The 26,497-nt window shown below is 46.7% G+C and overlaps 1 protein-coding gene across 2 annotated transcripts in view; it reads left to right on the top strand.

The window, feature by feature from the left end:
* The window catches only part of LOC135902107 (cytochrome P450 4c3-like), an 81,077-nt gene that overhangs the window by 1,055 nt on the left and 53,525 nt on the right, over positions 1–26,497 (top strand). For both annotated transcript variants that reach the window (XM_065432017.1, XM_065432016.1), the window contains exons 4-6: positions 5,989–6,179; positions 24,127–24,196; positions 24,321–24,447. In XM_065432017.1, coding sequence (XP_065288089.1) covers positions 5,989–6,179; positions 24,127–24,196; positions 24,321–24,447 — 388 coding nt within the window. The remainder of the gene's footprint in view (positions 1–5,988; positions 6,180–24,126; positions 24,197–24,320; positions 24,448–26,497) is intronic.

Raw genomic sequence — 26,497 nt, 5'->3', positions numbered from 1 at the left:
AAAAAGAGAAAGAGATGATGGGAGGAGATTAAAACGACGTTATAGCAGCACACTGCTACTAAACAGATGAAATTTGGCGTGAAACTATTTCAGTTTACTGCTATGTAAAGATATTTCATCTAGTGAAATTATTATGCATGGGGGATACCTGTATAGCCGCACCGTCCTACGTCTTGCATTATATGCATGCTTTGTGATTAACATTCCCGCAATGTCAAACTTCGTTGCCAGGCTTATCAGGGAAGGTTAAATTAACGAATCAGTACTCAATAAAATTAATGCATTACTTATCAGGTGTCCACTACCTAACAACTCCTTCGGTATTCACGCGCGCTTAAGTGGTTTCGTTTCCTTCCCATTCTTTTTTTTTCTTTTTTATATTGTAAGTGTATGTACTTTGTGGCGCGTGGTTTTCTTGCACTCCTTAGTATATCGATGAAATTTCCCGTAGTTTAACGGAGGGTGAATGCATCACAACAGTGCGTGCAAGCAGCTGCACTTGTTTAGAAACCTTGTCGCAAAATCTGTAACATTCGGCTTTTCACCTTCGCTTCAACAGTTTACAACACTGGGCAGTGGTGAAAACGCTGAAAAATTAAAAATAGTCCATGCTCATAATTTACACTTGCTCGGGCACATAGACCGCACGCGCAAGTAGCCCTTGCAATACTGGTGCTTTCCCGTGCGAAACTGCGATCTGATAATGACTTACTCAACGCTAGGGATCTTCGGATTATCGTGACCACCTGAGATTCTTTAACGTGCACCCAAATATAAGTACGTGAGCGTTCTTTCATTTATTTCCCATTGCAATACGGCCACCACGGCCGGCACCGAACCCATGACCTCGAACTTAGCAGCACCACGTCACAATCACTAAGCCACCACGGCGAATATGGCACTCAGTTGAATGGGTGATTTATTTAGTTGATATTGTAAATGTTCGCCACTTCTCTCTCCTGACTGCGTAATCAACCTACACTCAGTGACAGCAAAATGACACTACCAGCTACGGTAAAAAAAGAAAAGAAAAGGAAATCAGAAAACTCAATGTGTTGGAGCATTCATCCCTCAGCTGAACCTTAGTTACTTTACGTTTGAAATTTATTATCGATCCAGAACACATATGCAGCGCTTATTACGTTTCATTAAGGCAGCAAATTGAGTCTTGTTAAAATAAAACGAAAGGTTTGCCGTTGTTGAGGGCGTTACGAGAAATGCCTTATCAGCCACATATTATTGGAGATTCGTCAACAGATTTATTTATTTATTTATTTATTTATTTATTTATTTATTTATTTATTTATTTATTTATTTATTTATTTATTTCAGTACTCTCAGGGCCACAGGCATTACAGAGCGGAGGGGCATACAAAATCGGCGGCAGTTTTCTTCAATTTGTTGACGTCGGTGATGGCTGCCATGAAGGCAGGGAGGTGGTTCCAGCCATTTCCAGTTCGAGGAATAAATTAATTTATACAATGGCTACTTCGGCATTGCGGTATTCCTACCTTGAAGTTGTGGTCAGTGCGTAAAGATATATAAGATGGAGAGAGGAGTAACTTATCTTTGAGAATAGGGTTGGTATAATAAATTCTATGAAAAAGACATAAGCGAAAATATTTACGGCGCAGAGAAAGAACGGGAAGACCAAGTGCAGATTTCATTGCAGATACGCTCGCTGTTCGGGAATAATTTTAAACAATAAAACGGGCGGCACAGTTTTGATCAGACTGTAATGCGTTAATTAAGGTTATCTGATTAGGATCCCAAATGGAGCAAGCATATTCTACTTTAGGTCTGATTAACGTCCTATATAGATGAAGTTTAACGGTGCTGTTGGAAGCTATGAAATGGTGCCGTAGGAATCCGAGCGCGCGGTTAGCCTGGTTAGATATGTAGTTGACGTGCATTTTCCAGGACAGATTGTGTGTTAAGTGAATACCCAGGTATTTGTACGATGAGACAGATGATAACGGAGTCTTATTAAGAAGATAGCGAGGGGAGTATTCAGGAGGACGGCTGGAGATATGCAGGTGTTTGCACTTAGTGGGTGTTAAGTGTCATGAGCCATTCGCTGCACCATGAAGAAATTGCGTTCAAGTCTGATTGCAAACATGCTTCATCAGAGGGATTAGTAATTGAACGATAAAGCACACAGTCATCTGCGAAAAGATGTATATGGGAGATAAGGTTATTAGGAAGATCATTAATGTAAATTAAAAACAGTAGAGGACCTAACACAGAACCTTGAGGTACTCCAGAAGTTACGGAAACAAGAGGCGAGTCATAATCATTAACTGATACATACTGACTACGGTTAAAAAGAAAACATTTATTCCAGCCTAATACCTGATCGTTAATATTAAGAGCACTGAGTTTAATTAATAATAGATCATGAGAAACAGTGTCAAACGCCTTAGCAAAGTCTAAAAAAACGCAATCCACAATAACGTTTGCATCCATAGCGCGAAATAAATCATTTGTCAAAGATAGGAGCTGTGCCTCACACGAAAAAAATTTTCTGAAGCCATGTCGACATGAATTGAAAAAGTTGTTAGATTCAATGAAGGTAATAAGATGAGAATAAATAATGTGCTCAAGAAGTTTACAGGGAACGCTGGTTAATGAAATGGGCAGATAGTTTAGTATTGAAGCTTTACTACCTGATTTATGCAATGGAACCACGTTCCCCACCTTCCAATCAGGAGGGATGGTACAACTCTGTAATGACTGTTCAAAGATTGCACAAACAATCAATGATGAGCAGGTAGATGTGCTTTTCAAGAACTTCGTTGTAATGCCGTTGACGCCTGTACAAGATGAAATCTTCTGTTTTTCAATTAAACATGTGAAACCAACCGAATCAATGAGTATTGAATCCATGGATAAAACGTCAGATGTACGAGGATGAGGGAAAACATTCGGCCACGTAGAAGAAAAACACGAGGCAAAAAAATCATTTAACACTTTGCAGCAATCGCTGTGGTGTATTGGAGTGTTGTGATCATCGCAAAGATCTATTGTATTCGACTTATTCCCGCTATCCGCATTCCAAAATTTCCTCGGATTATCTCTAAGAAAGAGCGGGAGCGTGTGCTGGTAGAAATTTTGTTTTGCTTCATACGAAGTTTGTTTATAATCCGTCTTAGCGGTGGCGTAAGCGTACCAGCGTTCGGCCGTTTGAGTTGCCTTGGCCCGCTGGAATAGTCTTCTTTTCTTGTTCAGTAGGCGCCGCAGACGCGCGTTAAACCACGGGGCATGTGAGTTGGATATAATGCGTTTCTGGGGGATGAATTTATTAATTAAAAAATCGACTTTATCTTTGAATAAGGTCACATTTTCATCAATGTTGCGCGTGTGGACACTTGGAATGAAGTCAGTGACAAAATCCATTAGTTCGCGGTTTATAGATTCAATGTCAGCGTTTTTATAGTTTCGGATAACTTTTGGCGTTTTGGTAGCGGCAACAGATATGCGCAGTTCAAAATAAATGAAGCAATGATCACTCAAACCAGGTAAATATCTTGAACGTGAAACAAGCTGCGGTGTAGTAGTGAGAAGGAGGTCAAGAATGTTAGCAGATTGGTCAGTAGATCGTGTAGGCTGAAGGACAAGTTGTTTAAAATTAAAATCCATGCAGAGGTTGATGAAGAGAGATCACTCAGATGAGCAGTCAAATAAGGGAGGAGAGTCATGCCAGTTAATTGCTGGAAAGTTGAAATCACCAAGAAGGAAGAGTGGACATGAGCGGAACCGGACAGTTAACTCAATTAATACGTCATGCAAATCTGAATTAAATGTTAAGGGCGAACTGGGCGGCCGATAGCACACACAAAAAATAAAATCACGATATCCGAGAGTGACACGCGTACACACGATTTCCAAACGAGTAGCAATATCTATAACACAACAACTCAAGCCGTCACGTACGGCGATCAACACTCCGCCACCAGTACGCGAGATACGGTCACAGCAAAAAAATTTGAAAACTCTTTCACATTCAAAGATTTCATAGTCATGCAATATCACTCGAGAGCCAAGTTTCAGTCACGATAACAACGTCAGCTGAACACGAGTCAATGGCTGAAGACAGGTCATCACGTTTATTACGCACACTGCGCACATTGGAGAAAAGGAAGAAAATTGGTTTAGCCACTGGGCGAGCAGATAGCTACAGCGATGAACTACTAGCGGCGAACGAGGCAATCCCGATAGTATTCGTGGAAGGCAAAACAGATGTGCCTCTGTTCTCGTTGGAACGACTTTCGGCAATATCTACTTCACAAACACGATCGGTGGATGAACAATAGACGTAGCACTTTTTCTTGATGAACAATCGGTTCAACCGCAAGAGTTACCTCTCTCCCGAAGCCTTACCGAAATCAGCCAACATTTTGCGGAACTGGCGTGTGGCGCGAGAGAAGTCTTCACTGAATGATACTTTGAAATTTTCGAACTTTGTACGTTGCGATATAATCTTGCCTCTTAATTTGGGAGAACGGAATTTACCTATAATGGGTCGACATTTATCCGAGACGTACGAGCCCAGTCTGTGAGCACGATGAATACCGTCGTCGGGAAAAGATAGATCCAGCTTTTCCGAAAGAATTTTTCGAATGTGTTCTTCAGACTCTGCCCATGTTTCAGAGCTAGTGTCCGGGATACCGAAAAAAAATCAGGTTATCTCGACGGGAGCGATCCTCGAGATCGTCTAGCCGTGTATTTATTGCACCTGACTCCGCACGAACTGCTTCGGATATGGCATCGTTGAGCGCAGGAACACGTTCACTGTCTAACGACAGTACCTGGGATTCGACAGTTGCAAGCCTGTTAGTAGGGTCGCATCCTTTCTGCTCTAGCTCAACATGGTTCGCCTTAAGCTGTGTTGAAGTATCCATCAACTCACTGTGACGGGCATCCGATTTTTCAGACAGGGCAGCAATAGCAGCTAGCACATCGGCATTTGGATTAGTATCAGTTGGTCCCGGGTTTAACTCAATGTCGCCTGCTAACATCAAAAGATTAAGTTCCATGTTGAGTTTTGAAAATAAGAAAACTTATTTGCAAAAGATTTGACTTTTTTTATATGGCGCCGCATTTTAGAAACAGCTCATTTGTATTCAACCGCTTATAATAGCTTAAATGGGGTATGTAAGGCAGTATAGTAATCTTTTATTGTTAGACACCCACAGAAGGCGTCGCATCTAAATAGAAGGCGTCTGTGAAGTAGAAGAAACATTTGAGTTGTTTCGGCTTGTGTACTAATGCTATCTTTCTCGTTGGAGCCGACCGACCCCGTACACACCATAACCCACCATTGCCCAAGTGGTTTCCACAGTTTTCACAGAGCTCGCTAGCCGTCAATCTGCACCGCCTGTGGGGTATTCTGCGCATGCGCGCGGCGGGGCATTGTCGTCTTTGTCGCATTCGTCAAGCTGGCTCACTCCTGAGGGCTGATTTTTTGTCCCGCCTCGTGCAGTCCTTTTGCAGCACTATAAACACCTCCACATTACTGTTTGGTTCCATGTCGCAGTAATATATATCCCAGTATCACCGCATGAATGACATTTGTGCGTCTACTACATCCGCATCACTGCTTTTGTTCTTTTTCTTTAAGAAATGCAAGCACGGATGACAAAACGAGACTCTCAGCAGAGAAAGCTAAAATATTCGTCGAAAAAAAGCAAAGACAGGAAAGAAATATGGGTTAGCGCGCTTATGTCGAAGCAAAAGGTAAACAAGCAGCACTTGATCCGAACAAAGTAACTTGAGGGAAGTGAACCTACGTTCTCCTATAACACCATCTTTTCCGAACTGTGAACCAAATCATTCATGTCGAATCACATGGTGTCATGCTGTTTCAGCAGGAGCGCTGTAGCTGCGTAGGGTACCGTTGTTATTTCAGGCGAATGCAACGCTCCGCAGTAGAAAGCAAGTATTTTAGTGGTCACCTGATATTTGTAATGGAAGCCTTATTTTTTACAGTTCAGGCTCAAAGTGGCGCTCTCGGCGGAAACTTCTGACACCTGCGTTCCATTTTCGAATCCTGGAGGACTTTCTGCCTGCCGTCAATGAACAGTCCAAAGTCTTGGTACACAAACTTGGCCAGCTTGGAAAAGAACGTTCCTGCGACATCGTTCCTCTAGTAACCCTTTGTGCTTTAGATATTATATGCGGTGAGTTCTTATAATTATTGTACGCTCCATGTTAGCCCCTAAGTTCCGGACGAGTGCCAAAACTTCACGTAACCATATCATATTTCACGAAAATAAAGAGCGAGATTTCATCCTTTAAGGTTTGGTAGCAATACAATTTGCGCATGTTCAACTTCTATAGTACTTGGATTTCACTGGCACTTGATATAAAGGCTGGCGTTACAGAATTATGCTATATGAGTTCGTACTATGAGGTAGCGCAATTTCATCGTCCTTTCACTTGTTACACGATACAAAAAGAGTGGCACCCATTATTTCTTGTAGCTTTTCAGTAAAACACAGGTGGAAAGAGACCCCTTCTACATTTTTGCTGCCACGGTGTAATATAATATGCAGGGCATTTCAGCCAATTCTAGCAAATGTATTTTTCATGTGTGTTGGTCTGCTGTAGTGGAACGAGATTAAAGCATGTTAGCCACTCAGTATAGCATGTCACATAATTTTTTTATATTCTGTCAATAAGCATAAATAGTCAAGGTTAATTTTTCAGCTTCACAAGTCGTAAATGCAAGTAAATACATCCAATAAGAAAGCTGCGGAGCGTTCCATGGAAACGCGCGGTTCAGCGCTTTCTGACTTCGTACCTAAATGCGGAATATTTTTTCTTGTGCGACTCACAAAGTTTGACAAATAAACAAAGAAATAGTTAAAAACATGCCTCCGCGCCGCGATGGCAGTGCTCTGAAATCCTAAACGTGCCACGCATGAATGTGTGTTGTGTTTACCGTAGTAAATATATATACCTACTGACGTGTCGATTATACCTTGTTTCCGTTCATTCGTGTGTTTCTCCTTAATGCCACTGTATGTGCGCGCAAGTTACTATTCACGGTAGTGTTCGTTGACTTTGACTTGAGTCAATGCACGTGTTTGTGTTCACGACGCCACTGAATGTACGCGTTGCTTGTGGTCATACACTATATATATATATATATATATATATATATATATATATATATATATATATATATATATATATATATATATATATATATATATATATATATGTATTTATATATGTATATACCACCATGTGTGCGCGCACGTTTGTACAAAGTTCATGTCATTTGCCTACGTGGGTCTATTCTTTAAACTATATATATATAACAAACAGCGATCGTCCATCGGAAGACGGTCCTTGTCATTTTTCTATGGACCATAGCAACTCTTAAGGCATTCTGTATGCAAGCCCTGAAATAAAGCACGCGCGACATGTATACATTCTGTTTCATCTTCCCTGGCAATAGTGCTTAGTGCTTTGCAAGGTATCTACGGGCGTCATGCGTTACGAAATTCGTCCTTCGACTGAAGGAACTGTAGTCTCGAGACAGAAAAGCAATCGCAGATCGGCTGGCCAACCGTTCTGTATCGTACGCGAGCGTTGTTCTATCAGATGATCTAGGAATGACCTCTAAAGGTTCGCTCCTTCTGTGTCGCCTGCGTCGCGCTCACCTACCCCCCCCCCCCCCGTAACGCCAAGAAAACAACAAACGCCTGCTTGCATACAGGCTTGTTATTTGTCGTCATCTCACCTTCCATAATAGAACATCTTTTCTTTTTTTGCTTTTCGCCCTCCTCACCTTGCGCGCTGCTACGTTGCAAAGCCTTGCAGTTGGCTTTATATCGTGGCAGACTTTCAGGGTGAAACGCAGAGCAAGGCAGGCGATGGGCCTGCTGATCAGTGCGTCCACAGAACGCCTACTATGACTAAGTGTGCACAACACGGCCGAGGAGCTGATCGAGGCACACTTATCCTGTCAGCGAACAAGACTGGTGGTTACGGAAGCGGAGAGATCCATCCTCTTACGCCTGGGTCTCTCTGCCTCTCTCAGCCATTCGCCGCCTCAGACTGTGAGCTTACCCCATGCCATCCGAAGCAACATCACCGTACGTCCTTTATCTCGCAACATGCACCCAGTCCACCTCGCAGAGCGAAGGGAGGCCCAGGCCCTGGCCATACACAAGCGATACGGGACTTTGTCCTCTACAGCCTACACGGACGCGGGGTCTTACCCCGGACGCGCAGCCACAACAGCCACCCTAGTCGTCAACAAAGAACATCGCAGCATTACGCTCACACGAAACAATCCCCTCCAAGTCGAGGAAGCGGCCATAGCTCTCGCGCTCTCCCGAACAGAGGTTTAAGCTATAGTGACCGACTCCCAACAGGCGTGCCGCAACTTTGCTAGCGGCATAATTCATACCACTACGCTCCAGATCAACAAAAAGCCGTCAACGAGATCAGTCATGGTCATCTGGGCGCCAAATCACCACGGCATTCCTGGCAACGAGCTCGGCAACCACGTGGCTCGCGATTTGACCCACCGAGCCGACGCCAAAGAATCTGGACCCGAGCGCATGAACCCTCTAGTCTCGTACCAAGACACAATACTACAAGCTAACCAGCAGAACATATGCACCCCCACACAAGTCACTACCTGGAGAGCAGGAGCGATTCCTCCGAGCTCTACAGGTTAATGTTCATTCCTCAACCTAACCAGAAAAAACCTCATAGCCCCTACACAATTCTCTACGCAATGCCGCTTCTGCGCAGAGCCCGGGTCCCTCAGGCACATAGTGGGGGGTTGCAGAGTGGCACCATTAAATCCTCCGAACCCTTACCACACCAACGAGCCTTGGTGGAGACCCTTGGCCAGCTCCGACCTCGAGGATGAGCAACGGTTGATTGCGAAGACCCAGGACGCGGCCTCAGCTCAAGGCATTCTGGAATGAGGACGCCTCTCCAAAGCTGCATTCACCTAATAAAAATGTTTATTGTCTCTCTCTCTACCTTGAAACAACTATTCTGAGCGCATGCTATGGTGATTACGATCACTTCCTGCTGTTTTTAGCTTGAAATCAATGTGCTTTGTACGGCCCGTCTGCGATTACCAAATTCTCATCTCTTAGTACCATTGCAGCTTCAGAGTAAAAATATCTAGGATGGATTGCTCAGCGTAGAGATTGTGAGAACATCTTGCAACTAGGATTACCGATTGCAAGAACCTGCTTTTGTATTTAGCGATACAATCGTAGGACGAATCACTTGCCGTATTCACTGCAATATTCTGCAATATTCCTGGCAGCGTTCTGATGTTTTCCTTTCTGCCTTCTGCTTTTTTCTTTCTTTCGTGGCACCAGAGGCCACATCTAGTTAATGAAAGGCTTCAAGCCATGTGATCCGACGTGGCGCGCATCTCGACAATGGCATGACCTACAAACGAGGACTTGTTAATTGTAGTGATTGGTCGCAGTGCTACTTGCTGCCTCTTGAGAGATGGCTTTCAATGTGTCGAGAACATCAGATCCACACAAAGTCGCCACAGTCGTCAGGAGTCGTCCGCCATGCCGATTTGAATACTGGATTCGCAGTTATGGTACATTTCCGCGGGTGGATAGGCGGTTCATGACGGCCGCATTCTCTCATGCGTGGTTGTCGAGAGCAATGGGCGAGTTGCGGGTGCGGTGCGTCTCGTGTGCACTAGGTCACTGCTGATTAAAATGTGGGCTCCTAGCTGTCATCTAACAAGCCACACTGAAAATTCAGGTGCCTCTAGATGGAGTGTTAAGAATGGAGCGTTGGCACTAATCTACTCCATATGCGCCGACTACGGGGATGCTCCGGGTATCGAACTACCTTTGAAGTTTCCCGGGTGGGGGTGGGGGGGAAGGAGGGGGGTGCTGTCATTACCAGAGTTCTGTTACCCACATCATTCAAGGTTTCTTTTCAGTTGCCACTAGCTTTTCACTAAAATTCTATTGTGGCTCAAAAACTTCCTGCATCATTGTTCTCGCAGACGTGCGCGGCTTTTGATTCATACTTTCGCTTTATTTCTGCTAATCCTGGCATTTGGAGGACAAGCACATTAGAAGCACCAGTGGCAGGCTACCTCATCCGCATTTTTTTTTTCATTTCAGCACCTTTCTTTCTAATTTCTGCTGTGAACACCATGCACAGACACAATACAGTTAAATACATACACAGGACGAAGTTTCCGATACTTTTTAAAGAGAAGCAGGTAGCCAACTAACAATTATTTTAAATGGTATTGGATTGACTATGCCTAGGGAATGAATATTGTTACGCCCACAAAAGGCGTTACTTTGAAGCCGGGTACATTTAGATGCGATGGCCTTGATCAGCTGAGCGCCTGTCGAGATTCAGCTAGCCAGCCACACGTCGTCTTCGTTCACCACTCTTCGGTGCCCCCGCATACTGTTTGTTGAGGCGTGAACCCACTATGCACGTAAGAGCGTCACATTTCCCACCGCGCAGACGAAGCCCGCCGGGCAAGTCAAACAGGCTGTCGAGAAATAAAGGGTTTTAAACGGGCGACATGCGAAAGTTCAGTCTTTGCTGACCGTCGGCCATTTGGTGTGACACGTGCTATGCGGTAGGTTAATTCTCTGATACGCTTCGTAATAACATAGGTTCCAACATAGTGGGCCAGCAGTTCTTCACATAATCCACGTTCCCTGGTTGGTTTCCAGAGCAACACTAGATCACCAGGGTCGTATATCACGTGTCGGCGTCGGCGGTCGCAGCGTGCCTTCGAGCGGTCTTGTGAAACAAGAGTGCGGAAAGAAGCAAGTCGTCGGGCTTCTTCAGCAAGACAGACTGTCTCTGATATACAAAGATTATCGTGGCTGGAAAACGGGAAGATTGTGTCTAGTGCATAACGAGGCGGACGAGCGTAAAGAAGAAAGAAGGGACTGTAGCCCGTAACTTCAAGCTTTGAGGTGTTAAATGCGCACGTAATAAAGGGTTGCACGCTGTCCCAGTTCTTATGATCTGACGCGACATACATGGACAGCATGTTAGTAAGAGTTCTGTTCGTGCGTTCCGTAAGGCCATTTGTTTGGGGATCATACGTGGTGGAATGTCGAAACCTTGAAGCACATAGACGAAGCATCTCTTCGACCACGTCTGCAGTGAACTGCCGCCCACGATCGCTGATGATGACTGTGGGAGGTCCATGTCGGAGAATGACAAAGCGCTGCAGAAAAATACGCACTTCGGTGGCAGTAGCTGATGGTATTGCAGCTGTCTCACTCACAGTAGCGTGTCAAGTGATCGGCACACACGATAATCCAGCGATTCCCATCGGATGAACGCGGTAAAGGACCGAGGAGGTCGATGCCAACTTGCTCAAAGGCAATGCTGGGGGGTGGCTCTGGATGGAGTTGACCAGGAGGAGCACTCGTCGGACGCTTGTAACGTTGACACTCGCTGCAGCTGGACACATACTGGGCGGTCGTCTGGCGCATTTTAGGCCAGTAGAGCCTTTCTTGAAGGCGGTAGAGAGTTTGCGCAGAACCCAAATGACCAGATGTTGGATCGTCATGCATAGCGCGCAAGACGGAGACACGGAGACTCTCCGGGACCACCAGAAGATATCATGGACCTGTAGTAGAATAGCTCTGTTTGTAAAGAACCCCATCACGAACGCAGAAACGAGTGGATGGTGCTGATTGCCTTGCAGTAATGAGCAGTGGTTCCAATGTTCTGTCTTTTTGTAGCTCGACCTTGAAGGTATTTATGTCAGGAAATCCCGGCTCCAGTGATGCGATATAGCAGTCGAAGTTGTCCGCGTCACAGTCCGTCGTTGGAAGCGGCATGCGCGAGACGCAGTCAGCGTCGGCGTGTCGGCGGCCGCTTTTATAAGAAACGGTAAAGTTATATTCCTGTAAACGGAGTGTCCAACGCGCAAGCCGGCCCCACGGATCACGGAGATTAACCAGCCAGCAGAGAGAATGATGATCTGTCACCACAGTGAAGGGGCTCCCGTACAGGTACGACCTGAAGCGCTGTTCTGCGAAAATAACTGCAAGACATTCTTGCTCTGTAACAGTGTAGTTACGCTCGGACTTACTTAAAGAACGACTCGCATAGGCGACGACGTGTTCTTTGGTGTCGACGCGTTGAATAAGGATAGCGCCGATGCCAATACCGCTAGCGTCCATATGAACTTCTATGGGAGCCGCATGGTCGAAGTGTCGGAGAATGGGATGAGACGTCATACGAGACTTCAGCTAACGAAAACTAGCTTCACATTCAGGAGTCCATTCAAAGGGAACGCCCTTCTGCAGGAGGCATGTCAGTGGATACGCGATGTTGGCAAATCCACGAATAAACAGGCGGAAGTGCGAGCAAAGCCCTAGGAAACTGCGTAGCTCTTTCACATGGCGAGGTTGCTTGAAGGCTTCCACCGTAGCAGTCTTCGCTGGATCAGGTCGTATACCGTCCTTATCCACTAGGTGTCCCAGAACGAGTGTTTAGCGCTCTCCAAAATGGCACTTCTTCGAGTTGAGCACCAAACCCGCTTTGTCCAAGCAGTCTAGCGCAAGATCGAGACGTGCGTTGTGCTCACTGAACGTGCACCCGAAAATCACATCATCTAGATAGCACATGCATACTTGCCACTTCAAACCACGCAGGATGTTGTCCACGAAGCGCTCGAAAGTTGCAGGCGCATTACGGAGCCCGAACGGCGTGACATTAAATTCAAAAAGTCCATCTGGTGTTACAAATGCCGTTTTCTCCTTGTCTGCCTTGTGCATCAGAATCTGCCAGTACCCCGACCTCAAGTCAACAGACGAAAAGTAAGACGCTGATAAGAGGCAGTCGATAGCATTATCAATAGGCGGAAGAGGATATACGTCCTTTTTAGTGATGGTGTTGAGGCGGCGGTAGTTAACACAAAATCGCCATGTACAATCTTTCTTTTTAACCAGAATCACTGGTGCTGCCCACGGACTACAGGACTCTTGGATTACATTCTTATTTAGCATTCCGTGGACTTCGACATTGATCAGCTTACGTTCCGATGGTGAGACTCTGTGTGGTTTCTGTCACAACGGTTGGGCAGAACCCGTATCTATGCGATAGTGTATACGAGAAGGAGGAAACAATGGTGGCCCCTCTTGCTGGAAAAAGTCAAATCGTCGGGCATGTTTTAGCAGACTATTCGCCACTTCGTGACGCTGCTCAGTGCTGAGTGACTCGTTTACCATAGTCAGAAATGAGGAGTGCGCCGCAGGGCAGACATTAGCGAAATGGCGCTCATCCGCAGAATCAAGGGCCTCTGTAAGAATGGCGAGCGAGAGCACTTGATCTTCATGGTAGGCGGCAAGTTTCAGACCCTTTGGTAGTATTGCAGGTTCGCTCGAACAGTTTACGGCCCATAAGTTGGTGCGTCCATGAATAACTGACAGCGTGCAATACGATATCAGTACATACGTCTTGATGCAACTCAGATGAACGGGCTCCACGGTAGCATCAAACGTTCCGTTGGTGGTAGGGAAACAGGCGACTGAAACAAACGTTGCGGATAACGGAGGCACAACTATATCACGGGATACACAAAGCACACTTTCACGATACGGTGGGCCTTCCATAAACGTATCAGAAAAGCTCGTACCAAACACTGATTTCATCCGTTTTGTAGTCGACGGTGGCACCAAATCAAGGCCGAGGATTACGTCATGCGTAGAATGAGGTAGAACAGTGAACTCCGTGTTAAATATTTGACCACCCAAGGTAACGTCTACATTACACACACCAACAGGATACAACAACTCCCCACTCACTCCGCGAAACGTATCGGCATGGTCCCAGCGAAACATCACCTTTCGTCCAAGGAGGCTTTTGAAAGCAAGACTCATCACTGAAACGGTTGCTCCCGTGTCCACTGAGGCCATGGATGAAACCCCGTCAATTAATGCAAACACCTTATTCTTAAACATACAAATGGTTGGAGGTATCTCTGTCGACATCGAAGATTGTCCAGCGACCTCACCTCCAACGGCCGCGCTGGCTAGTTTTCCGGAGGTGGCGACGGGTATCGACGGCGCGGAGTGGGCGATCGGCTTACACGAGAAGCGGGTGGTGGTGTCAAGCTGCGATCGGATGCTGGAGAACGGTTCCGCAGCGGCTCCAGGTGCTGGTGAGGCAAGCTTCCTAAGTATGCGTGCGAGGGCGAATATGTTTCGCCCGGAGGAGCGCGGTACCACCTATAGACATCGTCTATCGGTCGAACCGCGGTGGTTGGCGGCGATTGCAGTACCTGGCAATGTGACCCAAGTCGCCACAGCTCTAACACATAGGTAAACGACGATCGATGAACTGCCCTTCGAAGCGCTCAGCCGTGGGGGTCGTGTAGCAGAGCGAAGCGGCTGAGCCTGCTGCACAGGAGGAATGGTCGGTTGGCGTGCAAACCTGCTGGGGCGAGGGTGTTCTGCAGGTCGGTGTTCGGGCTGTTACGTTTCGCCTACGACGCGCGGTGTAGCCGGCGCGGATGCAACGAACGCCGGGGCTTTGTTCCAAGCGCGAGAAAGAGCGAGAGCAACATGAGAAAGAAAAAGAGCGTGACCGTCAACACGCTTTGGAAATGAAGCGTCTCGAGGTGGAGATGGAACGCGCTCGTAATGGAAGTCAGGCACACGGTGCAGGAGAACGAGTATTGTTCAAAATGACTGACCTGATGCGGCCGTTTAAGCTTGGAGAGGACATTGGTTTGTTCGTGGTTAACTTTGAGCGAACGTGCGAGAAGCAGGGGTTCTCTCGGGAAACGTGGCCACAGCGCTTGCTCACTTTGTTACCCGGCGAGGCGGCCGACGTAGTCGGTCGCTTGAATAGAGAGGAGGCAGAGGATTTCGACAAAGTGAAATCGAGTCTGCTAAAGAAGTACAGGCTGTCAGCGGAGGCGTTCCGTCGGAAGTTTCGGGAAAATGAGAAAGGTAAAAGTGAATCATATACAGAGTTTGCCTACAGGCTTATGTCAAACATGCAGGAGTGGCTCAAAGAAGAGAAAGCGTTTGGTGACCACGAGAAAGTTCTGCAGTGTTTCGGGCTAGAACAGTTTTATAGTCGGTTACCTGAGAACGTGCGGTACTGGGTCCTGGATAGGCCAGACGTTAGTACGGTGGCTAGAGCCGCTGAGCTAGCCGAAGAGTTTGTGACGCGTCGGGCTCGCGGAGCTAAGGACGGTCAAAAGGGTGAATATGGCTCCAAGTTTGAGAGGCCGAAGTTCACGCCCATGAGAGCAAAGGGGGACACACGTAGTGCGGATGCGAGTGAAAGCAGTCCGACCGAACGTAAGGAGACGGCGGCAACCGAAGCCGAACGCAGAATGCGGTTCGAGACGAGGCAAGCGCGCGTTTGTTATACCTGTCAGAAGCCGGGTCACTTTTCGGCGCAGTGTCCAGAAACAAAAACAAAAGTCGTGTTTTTGTCATTATGCAGCACTGACGAGAACATGAAGCTTCTCGAGCCTTACATGCGAGACCTCCTCGTGAACGGGAAAGAGTGCCGAGTGCTTCGCGATTTCGCAGCTGCAATGGATGTAGTTCACCCCTCTTACGTAGAACCCGATATGTTCACGGGCGAGTGCGCATGGATCAAGCAAGCCGTGGAAGCTCATAGCGTGTGTCTGCCCGTAGCAAAAGTGCTTATTGAAGTACTTTTCGGAGCACTTGAGACGGAGGCCGCAGTGTCATCTATGCTGCCCCCCCCCCCCCCAGTACCCGTACCTATTTTCGAACAGGTCCGATCACCTCCTGCGCGAGAAGGGGCTTTTGTTTGGTGAGGCTAGCGTTCAGGCCTTAACCAGATCGAAGGTTCGGGAGCTCGCTGCAAAGGCGGTAGTTGCGGGGCCGACGTTCTCGAACAATGAAAAAGGGTCAGAGGCGCAGCAAGCTGATATTCAGAGCACGCCCGAACTGAATAAAATTGAGCCTGTAGCGTTGAAGGCACCAGATACTGGAGAGGAAATGCCCGAAACGGGAAAGTTAGAAGAGCTATCTGAAGATTTGCTCATCGTGCCTACGTCAGACGGACTTAATAGGTTGCTAAAAGTCAGCCGGTCGGCTTTGATAGCCGAGCAAAAGAAGGATGGCAGCCTAGAAAACATACGCTGCATTGTCAAGGAAGGCATCGCCAAGAAAAATGCTCGCTTTGTGGAAAGAGGTGGGGTCCTGTACCGGAAATATCTAGACCGCAGGGGAGTGGAGTTCGATCAGCTGATCGTGCCTAAATGCTATCGTCAGGATCTGTTGCGCTTGTCGCATGGGGTTTCGTGGTCCGGACACCTAGGAGTTAAGAAAACTAAGGACCGTCTCTTGCAAGAGTACTATTGGCCAGGGTGTTTTCGGGACGCAGATCACTTTGTGAAGACGTGCGACACCTGTCAGCGGGTGGGCAAACCAGGGGACAAATCGAGGGCGCCGTTGAAGTTGGTACCTATCATTACGGAGCCTTTTCGACGGCTCGTTATTGATACAGTGGGTCCTCTGCCGGTAACAGCCACGGGGTACAGACACATTTTGACTGTGATCTGCCCAGCGACAAAGTTCCCTGAAGCAGTGCCGCTTAAAGAACTCAGCTCAGTTGAGATAGTCAATGCACTACTGTCCATATTTGCGCGAGTTGGTTTTCCTGCGGAAATTCAATCAGATCAGGGCACAGTGTTTACTAGCGCTTTGACGACAGCCTTTCTCGAAAGGTGCGGGGTAAAGCTGTTACACAGCTCAGTGCACCACCCCCAGTCGAATTCCGTTGAGAAGCTCCACTCCGTCATGAAGCGCGTGTTGAGAGCATTGTGTTATGAACATCAAACTGACTGGGAGCTGTGTCTGCCTGGGGTGATGTTTGCATTACGGACCGCGCCGCATGCGGCTACGGGGTTTTCGCCAGCTGAGCTGGTGTACGGTCGCTCGCTGCGGTCTCCGCTTCGCATGCTTCGAGAATCGTGGGAAGGCAGGGGCGACGACCCAGTCGTGGTGGAGTACGTGCTCAAGCTCCTCGAACGCTTAAGAAGGGCACAGGAGTTTTCAGGTGAAGCAATGGCAAAGGCCCAGCAGAGGACCAAGGTTTATTATGATCGGACAGCCAAGGCCCGCCGTTTTGAGGTGGGCGATGAGGTACTGATATTGCGCACATCGCTAAAAAACAAACTCGACGTGCAGTGGGAGGGCCCAGCACGGATTGTTCAAAAACTGTCGGACGTTAACTACGCGGTGAGTCTGCCAGGAAAACGGAAAGCACAGCAAGTTTACCACTGTAATCTGCTCAAACCCTATAAGCAACGGGAAGCAGTTGTATGTATGTTGGTAAACGTTCCCGAAGAGCTTCCGGTCGAGCTTCCGGGACTAGGCTCAGTGACGAACAGGGGAGAAACCGATCAAGTCATTAGTGACTTAATCAGTAAAGCACCGCTGTCGCCTGAGCAGAAAACCGAACTACACCAGCTCTTACAAGAGTTTCAAGGTCAGTTCTCTGAGAGGCCTGGTAGGACTTCTGTCCTTACTCATAATATAGAACTTACCTCCCCAGAGCCAGTACGATCCAAGGCGTACCGGGTGTCACCCCGCCAGCACGATATTATGGAGGCTGAGGTAAAGAAGATGCTACAGCTCGGTGTTATTGAGGCAGGTGAGAGTGATTATACCTCCCCTTTGATTTTAGTTGAGGTACCGGGCAAGGAACCTCGTCCTTGCGTCGACTACCGCAGGCTAAATTCCATAACTAAGGATCAAATTTATCCGATCCCTAACATCGAGGAGCGCCTTGAGAAAGTTAGTAGCGCTCAGTTTATTTCCACCCTAGATCTTGTCAGGGGTTATTGGCAGGTTCCACTTACAGAAGAGGCTAGTAGGTATGCGGCGTTCATTTCACCAATGGGAACATTCCGTCCTAAAGTGTTGAGTTTTGGTTTGAAGAACGCGCCATACTGTTTTTCAAGCCTCATGGATAAAGTGTTGCGGGGACAGCAAGAATTCGTTTTACCTTATTTAGACGACGTAGCGATATTATCCGCATCCTGGTCTGAGCATATGGTACACTTGCGGGCAGTGCTAACCCGCCTGCGCGAAGCGGGCTTGACAGTCAAGGCTCCCAAGTGCCAGTTAGCACAGGCCGAGGTTGTCTACCTCGGTCACGTGATTGGACGGGGTCGTCGCCGCCCCTCTGAAATAAAGGTGGCCGCTGTGCGAGACTTCCCGCAACCGCGCACGAAGACCGATATTCGGTCGTTCTTAGGTGTCGCCGGCTACTATCAGAGGTACATCCCCAGGTACTCTGATATCGCGGCTCCCCTGACGGATGCTCTAAGAAAGACAGAGCCGCAAACAGTCGTCTGGGACGAGACAAAGGAAAGAGCTTTTAGCGCCCTAAAGAGCGCCCTAACAAGCCAGCCTGTGCTACGATCGCCCAACTACACAAAAGGGTTCGTTGTTCAGTGCGATGCTAGTGAGCGAGGCATGGGCGTTCTACTGTGCCAACGGGAAAATGGAGAAGTAGAACACCCCGTCCTGTATGCTAGTCGTAAGCTGAACAGTCGTGAGCAGGCGTACAGCGCCACCGAGAAAGAGTGTGCGTGTCTCGTGTGGGCCGTTCAAAAATTGTCATGCTACCTAGCCGGCTCGAGGTTTATCATTGAGACGGATCACTGCCCTCTCCAATGGCTGCAGACCATCTCTCCCAAAAATGGCCGCCTCCTGCGCTGGAGCCTCGCTTTGCAACAATATTCCTTTGAGGTGCGTTACAAAAAGGGGAGTCTCAACGGTAACGCCGATGGCTTAAGTCGAAGCCCCTAACGTAGAAATCAGCCTCAAAATTGTTTGTTATTGATGTTTTTCTTCCTGAGGCAGGATTTTTAACATATTGCTTTTGTGTAGTGTTTCAAAGTGATGATGTGCTTTCTAGTGCAATTTTCCGATTTGTGGCCGCGTTCTGAGTGCTGCTAGACTACTGTAAAGAACTAGGCAGTAGTATAAAAGGGGAAAGAGCCTGGCATGGCTTAGTGAGGGTTGTGCCGTGCTTGCTGACTGAGCGGCTGAGTTTCGGCGTAGTTCTAACGCTTGCTGGGAACGAGAGAAAAATGACAACTCTCCCGAAGCCACTTTGCAGTGTCCTGTGTGAACTTGAACGTGAGAACGAGGCTTTCTCGGTGCGCTGCGCTCAAGAAATGCCGAGGGACGACCGACTTCGGTTATGAGCATCATCGAGCGACATCCCTCCTGACAGCGGATGCAGTCCCCTGACCATCGGGATCTCCTTCCCCCGGCGGGGCGGTCTGTTACGTTTCGCCTACGACGCGCGGTGTAGCCGGCGCGGATGCAACGGACGCCGGGGCTTCGTTCCAAGCGGCGGACATTTCGGCCCGTTCGGAGCGGCCGCGACGCATCCCCGCCGAGCGCGTCCCGGCATGTTCAGTGCCACGTGTCTTTGTGTGTGCGTGTGTGCGTGTGTGCCCACGCTTGTCAAAGCGCGGCAGCCGGGGAGAGGAGCTCCCCAAGTGTCAAGCGAGGAGGTGTGACCGGCGCCGGCCCGGCTGATGCGTCACTACACTCGTCTCTACATGTCTCTCAGCTCGTCCATGCCTCACTGTCACGTGGTGTCATCCCGTGACCTTCCTTCTTGTCCGCGACGCCAAGAGTATAAAAGCAGCTGCCCCCGGACGCCAAGAGAGAGGCTCCGATTTCTTCTGTTGAGTAGTGCGCTCTCCCGTCTCTCCACTTCGGTCGACCTGACCGGCCGCTCTTTTGCGATGCTAGAATAAACAAGTTGTTCTGTTAGCAGTCGACTCATGCTTTGCCAGGACCTTCGGATGCTTCCAGTTGTGCCCCAGGCCGCCAGGCCAACGCTACCCTTGGGGCTTGCGACCCATTTGCAACAACTCGTGCCAGCGGTGCGGCTGCAATAACGGGTGTCAGCACTGAGGTTCCAACAGGGCGTAAATGTGTCTTCACGTGGCCATGGCGCTCCTCTGTGGTTGACGTCTGTGACACCGCCGGTTGCCAGGAAGCGCAGGGTGCGGCAGGCGCCATGTGTTGCGGGTAATAAGCATCAGGTTGTCGTATGAAGTCGCGCGCAAGTTCCTGGTGCCGCAGCAGTTCCTCACGCACGATCTGCCGTATAGTAGACGAAATATCAGCGGAGGGGCTCTCATCGACGCTGGCAACGGTTGTCACATTCGCCAGGCGTCCAAATTTTGGCACAATGCGACGTGTTTTCAACGTCTCAAACGTACGGCAATGACGCACGACATCTGAGACGGAATGAACGTGTTCCCAGCTTATGAGCAAAATGTATACAGCTTCTGCAATTCCTTTGAGAAGATGTCCGACTCGGTCTTCCTCGGACATCTGCGAATTCACGATTTTGCACAGCTTGAGGATTTCCTCTATATATATAGTGCATGTTTCTCCAGGAGCTTGAGCTCTTTGAACAAGTGTTCTCTCGGCGCGTTTCTGTTTGGTGTGGGTGTCGCCAAAACACTTCTTAATTTCCTCGACAAAGCGCTCCCACGTTGTTAGGGAGTCATCGTGGTTTTCATACCACATCAGCGCTGTCTCACTCAGAAAGAGTGCGACATATTCAAGCTGAGTGATAGAATCCCATCGGTTACAGCGGCTCACCCTTGCGTAGTGCGTCAGCCACTCGTCGACGTCTTCGCCCACTTTTCCCGCGAACTAGCGTGGTTCCATGTAGTGCTGCAAAGCTCCAACTGGCGCTGACCTTTGAGAAGGTGAAACTAGATCTGGCATTTGTCCACCTCCATCCTGAGCCATAGGGAAGGTCGTTGGCAGGAGACCGGCAAGACGACGGCTACGGCGAAGTTCTAGATGTTGCGACTCCGTGGTACCTTCTGCCGTACCCTGCACCTCCACCACTCTGTTACGCCCACAAAAGGCGTTACTTTGAAGCCGGGTAGAGTTAGATGCGATGGCCTTGATCAGCTGAGCGCCTGCCGAGATTCAGCTAGCCAGCCACACGTCGTCATCTTCGTTCACCACTCTTGAGTGCCCCCGCATACTGTTTGTTGAGGCGTGAACCCACTATGCACGTAAGAGCGTCACAATATGTTGATGTGTGGTCACCTCGCTTCCAATTGCTTTGCCTGCTTTTTTTTGCATCCTAAAAATAAATCTGCAAACTTCAGTGACGCCTTCGGCAGAGTCCTTACCAACGGCGTCTGAAATGCCCGCGAATGATGTGTGTCTCAGTCAGTTAATTTTGTTTCAATTTCCAGTAGTCAGCGATAACGACGAATAAAAAAACGGCTTCTAATAATGTACATTCACTAGAAATGGAAACAGCGTCACTTGCATGCGCATGTCATATATATATATATATATATATATATATATATATATATATATATATATATATATATATATATATATATATATATATATATATATATATATATGTATATATATATATATATATATATATATATATATATATATATATACAGTGAAGTAGACGCGCGTATGAAGCGGTTTATTGACGTTTCGGCCGGGGTCCGGCCTTCATCAGAAGGCCGGACCCCGGCCGAAATTCATTCATTCTGATGAATGAATTTCATTCATCAGAATCAGACTGAGAATCAGACTGAGAATCAGACTGAGAATGACTGAGAATGAATGAAATTCATTCATCAGACTGAGAATGAATGAAATTCATTCATTCTGATTCATTCTGAAATTCCATCATTCTGATGAAGGCCGGACCCCGGCCGAAACGTCAATAAACCGCTTCATACGCGCGTCTACTTCACTGTGAATATTTACCCGGACCCAGAACTGCTATTTTTCTGGTATATATATATATATATATATATATATATATATATATATATATATATATATATATATATATATATATATATATATAGGGGTTTTCTTCCAAGTTCAGCACGCAGGACCCGACGTAACATACGCAGGAAAGAGACGACGAACTTCTTGGAAGACTTCTTTTACTTACCGTTTTCGGCTGCTGGACCAACATTCGTCAGAGTACAGTAACGCATGTACAACACACACACAGCTTTAAAGGCACCGTATCACGAGCAGAGGGCGCGCTATCTGCACTGACCAGACCATACACTGCGCATCATAAATCATTATCATAGCGCATTATAAATGATTATCAATGACACGCATTTTGGAATATACGAAAAATGAAATGCAGATGTGTTCACGATACAATACATACAAACATGACTCTAAAGTAAGTGCCAGCGGTTACCATGATTATGTGTAGTGAAAGCAAAATGACTTATACATGCAGATACAAAGGCATGATGTTTAGCACATGGCATCTTAAATGCAACCTCGAATTATCTAAAAATTGAGATGTTAAGCGTACAACTTTGAGCAACAGCGAAATATGTCAAAAAAGCCACATGTAAAAAAGACAGAAAAAAGCGCTGAAATCATGTGTGTGCACTGTGTGGGAGGTATATATTTGTGCTCAGTCTAAAGTTAGACAGGTTAGTTTTCCTTTGTTTTCATTTATTCCGGACGAGACAGCGTTAAATTTGTGAATCAGGTAAGATTCGCGAAGCTCGCGGTCATGGTTGGTGCGGAATCCAGATTCGAGTATTGTTACTTTGAGATGATTAAATGAGTGGCCCGGCATGTTTACATGTTTAGAGAGTGGTAGATTTCGTTGCGATTTGGCATGCGACCTGTGGTTGTTAAAACGGATCCTGAAAGATGTTTCAGTCTGGCCTATGTATTGCATGCGGCAAGTGCCGCACTCGAGCAAGTACACTACGTTATATGAATCACAGTTGAAACTGCCTTTAATAGTGAACATAAATTGGCTGGCTCTGCTGGTGGCAGTCAATGTAGGCGTTATTTGAGCGCAGACTTTGCAACGTGATTAATTGCAACGGCTGCAACCGGTCGGGTTAGAAGTGGCGATCTTTGAAGACGTTAGTATGTCACCTATGTTTTTCGAACGTCTATACACGACCCGAGGTGGCTCAGGAAAAATGGCTTTTAACCTGTCGCTTTGGGTGATAATGTTATAGTGTTTGCGGAGTACTCCTGAGACCTTAGGGTTAGATGCGGAATGTGTGAGTGTCAAATTAGCCGACTGGGAGCCACTGGGCTTGTTTCTGCCTTTAAGAAAGTCCACCCGGTCATATCGTGCCGCTCGGTGTATCGCGTCATCGATCATCTTCTCTGGATATTTACGGTTGAGAAGTTTCTTTTTGAGCTCCTGGCAACAAGAATTAAAATCGTCTTCTTCGGAACATTTGCGCTTAAAGCGCTGTGCCTGGCTATATGGAATCGCTGTCTTGCAATGACGCACATGGCTGCTTTCAAAATGAAGAAATTGATGATTATCAGTTGGCTTTTTGTAGAGTTTTGTGATTAGGCGTCCATCGACAATAGTAATCATGACGTCAAGGAAGTCTACAGATGACGGTGAGTAATGATGTGTGAATTTGATAGCGGGGTGTGCCTGGTTGAATCCCGCAATGAAGTTTAGGAGTTCTGTTTCACTATGCGTCCAAATACAAAATATATCGTCGATATAGCGTTTAAAGTAGATAGGTTTTAGTCGTACACTATTTAGGAACGCGTCTTCTAGCATTCCCATGAAGACGTTTGCATATGTTAGGGCCTATTTTAGTTCCCATCGATGTTCCACTAATTTGTACATAATGAGAATTATTAAATTCGAAGTTGTTAAACTCGAGAACTAAAGACCACGAATACACGGAAAATGGCGCGCGACTGGCCACTCGATGCACTATGCTCCCACGAATGAAATGAGTCAGGGAGAATTTATCCGCATCAATATTTTCGGGAAAGTAAATTGTACAGTTGACCAGTACTTAACATAAATGCGACAAGTAGAAAGCCACGATTAGCATTTGCTGATATACACATTACTTACCTAATTATCTGACGCCGAGAGGTGCTAGATTAAGTGCACGATAATACCACAGTGTTGTTGTCGTGCGTCCTATTGACAGCGAAGGTTATTTTGGTGCAAGGCTGATGCGTATGAGTGCATCTATACACGCCACATGCTCTCACGTTTCACAGTAGTCATGACATCAGGCATTTTTTATATGGCTATGAAAATGAAAATTTTCATTTTCAGATACTATAATGGGCTACACGATCAATGCTCAAAGCAACCAGCATTCGGATTATGTTCAAGCCATCCAAGTGTAAGTGTTTTGAATCGCTAATCAAACTGTGTCGTGTACATTTTAGTTACGCTCTCATGCTGAACTTCCGAAAAAAAAATACATGTGGACTTTACAAAGCTCTGTATTTCTTTCACGTGCACAGGCTTGGTCACAGCTTCACACGGCGCATAGAGTCACCGTTATACTGGATAGACGCGATATTCCGTCTTTCAAAGCCTGGTAGGCTGTTCCATCAGAAAATTGGAGACCTTCATCAATTTACTCTCAAGGTAACAATCCGCGTGATATTGTCGCTCTTGTTAATGCGTTTGAATGTGTGTTGACGTAACATCGTTTCCATTAAGACTGTTGTCCTGCTAACACCTTCGCTGCTCATCGAATGAAACGCCATATCCGCAGAGCCAGGCGTTGAATACTTTCCTGGCACATAATTGATTCAAGCCAAATATTTCACTCTTGGTGAAATGAACGCGATAATTTCGAGGCTGAATTTGTGATTCTCATTCGTTTCACTGCAACTGCAAGTACACTTGTCCCATGAGGTCGCAATGCATGAGAAAGGTCAGGTGCTCGCATTATCGCCGTTCATTCGGTGACGACGGTAGGTCACTGCAGATCGCCCTGTGCAAATACGTAAGAGCCCACGCCTTCCGTTTGGAACTTTGGCTCCTTTTTCCCACTGCTGGCAAGGCTGGTTCTTTGTTGTGGATGCGCGTAGTTTTCATCGAGCGTCTGTGTATGGTGCCCTTGCATGATCTGTGTTGCTCGTGCTGCTCCATTATTTTCTCTTTCCTTCTTATTTGCAATTTATATGTTTCTCTTCCTTCCGTCGTGAAGAGTACCGTCTCTTTCAGTGGCAGCTTTTTTCCTTTTTTCCCTCTTTGTATATATGTATATACGTGTTCAAATCAATAATAGTAATAATAATAATAATAATAATAATAAGGGGTTCAACGCGCATTCATATCCTCTTCAGGTGCTGTGTGCACAGTTGTGCACGCCAATTGATAGTTCTTCAAGAACGAAAGCATTGCCTAATATATTTATAATTAAAAGCGGTACAACTTAAAACAATATGACCAAAGTAAAGCTAGTGAGGTATTTGGCCTAGCGTCTGCTCACCGTGTTAGTATGTATCCGTGTAACCGGTTCACTTCTTTCATTGTTTTTCGTTCGGTTTTAAGTCAAACATATTCTCGAAAAAGCTACGTAGGCGACTAACAAGTATACTGAAATTACATGTTGACGCTCTCATATTGGAAAGTGCTGCAAAGGTCCTCGCATGGGGTACACATTCCGGAAACTTGATAAAACTCACTGAAGAATTGAAAATGCTTAATCCCTTCGCAGTTGCGCGCTTTGGTGATTCTGAATGTGTAAGAAGTGGGCTGACAATAATTTTCAATGGGCCGAATTAATTGCCACCTAGAGGGGGTATTACTACGTTTCCACACGCACTATCTTTTCTGTCAATACGCACTGTAAATATCAATTCACTATCGTGGATACACATTTGCATGCGGTTGCAGTTCAGCTATGCTGGAGCTCGCAATCTCACTTATTAAATATAAGTGACTTTCTTCTGAAGTTATGCAACGCTCTTTCGTAATTACTTGCTGCCCTATCTGACAAAAAAATTTTAAAAAGGAATGCCTGATGTGTGTTCGTGCCAGGAACAGGACTGCTCAAGAAGCAACACGTGGCAACACAAGAAACTTCATAGGTGTCTCGTAGCGGCATTTCAATATTGAATGGCCTCTCACGTTGCGCATCTGCATACGCCATCGCTTGCTGAGGCGTAAACTGCAACTTCCTCTGCCAAGTATTTCACTGGGACTAAGCACTAAAAATATAAAAAAAGTCTTAGTCCACAATGAATGCACAAATCCCATTACGGCACTTCATTGTAGGCGACTGCTCCAGTTCCTTCATCTCTTCCGCGGGCGTCTGTGCTTTTTGACAATGTCTAACGCGGCGCCGTTCTTTCGTGGTCACATTGCTGATTATAGTTGGTGGCGTTGAATACCCAAAAAGTGGCCAAGTGCCATATGCGAAATAATTAAACATCTGCGCTGCAAAATTCAGACCAGTAGCGTGTATTTCATATATGGGAAGCCTTCGGTAAAGAGAATGTGACAGTTGAGGGGATTTTATTATTTCTAATAGAACATTTCAACTTCTTTATAGCGGTGATCTTTGCACTCGTGCGGCACAAGTATTCGATATGTGATCAGCCATACATAAAGCTACAAAGTCATGGCGATAAGAGAATTTGGCCTACTTACATGAACGATCAGACATGGGAGTGCTTTCTTATTC

This window comes from Dermacentor albipictus, chromosome 3 (assembly GCF_038994185.2).
Source record: "Dermacentor albipictus isolate Rhodes 1998 colony chromosome 3, USDA_Dalb.pri_finalv2, whole genome shotgun sequence".
Classification (NCBI taxonomy): Eukaryota; Metazoa; Arthropoda; class Arachnida; order Ixodida; family Ixodidae; genus Dermacentor; species Dermacentor albipictus.
Note: the sequence above shows the minus strand (reverse complement) of the source record. Positions and strands in the feature narration are given on the sequence as shown.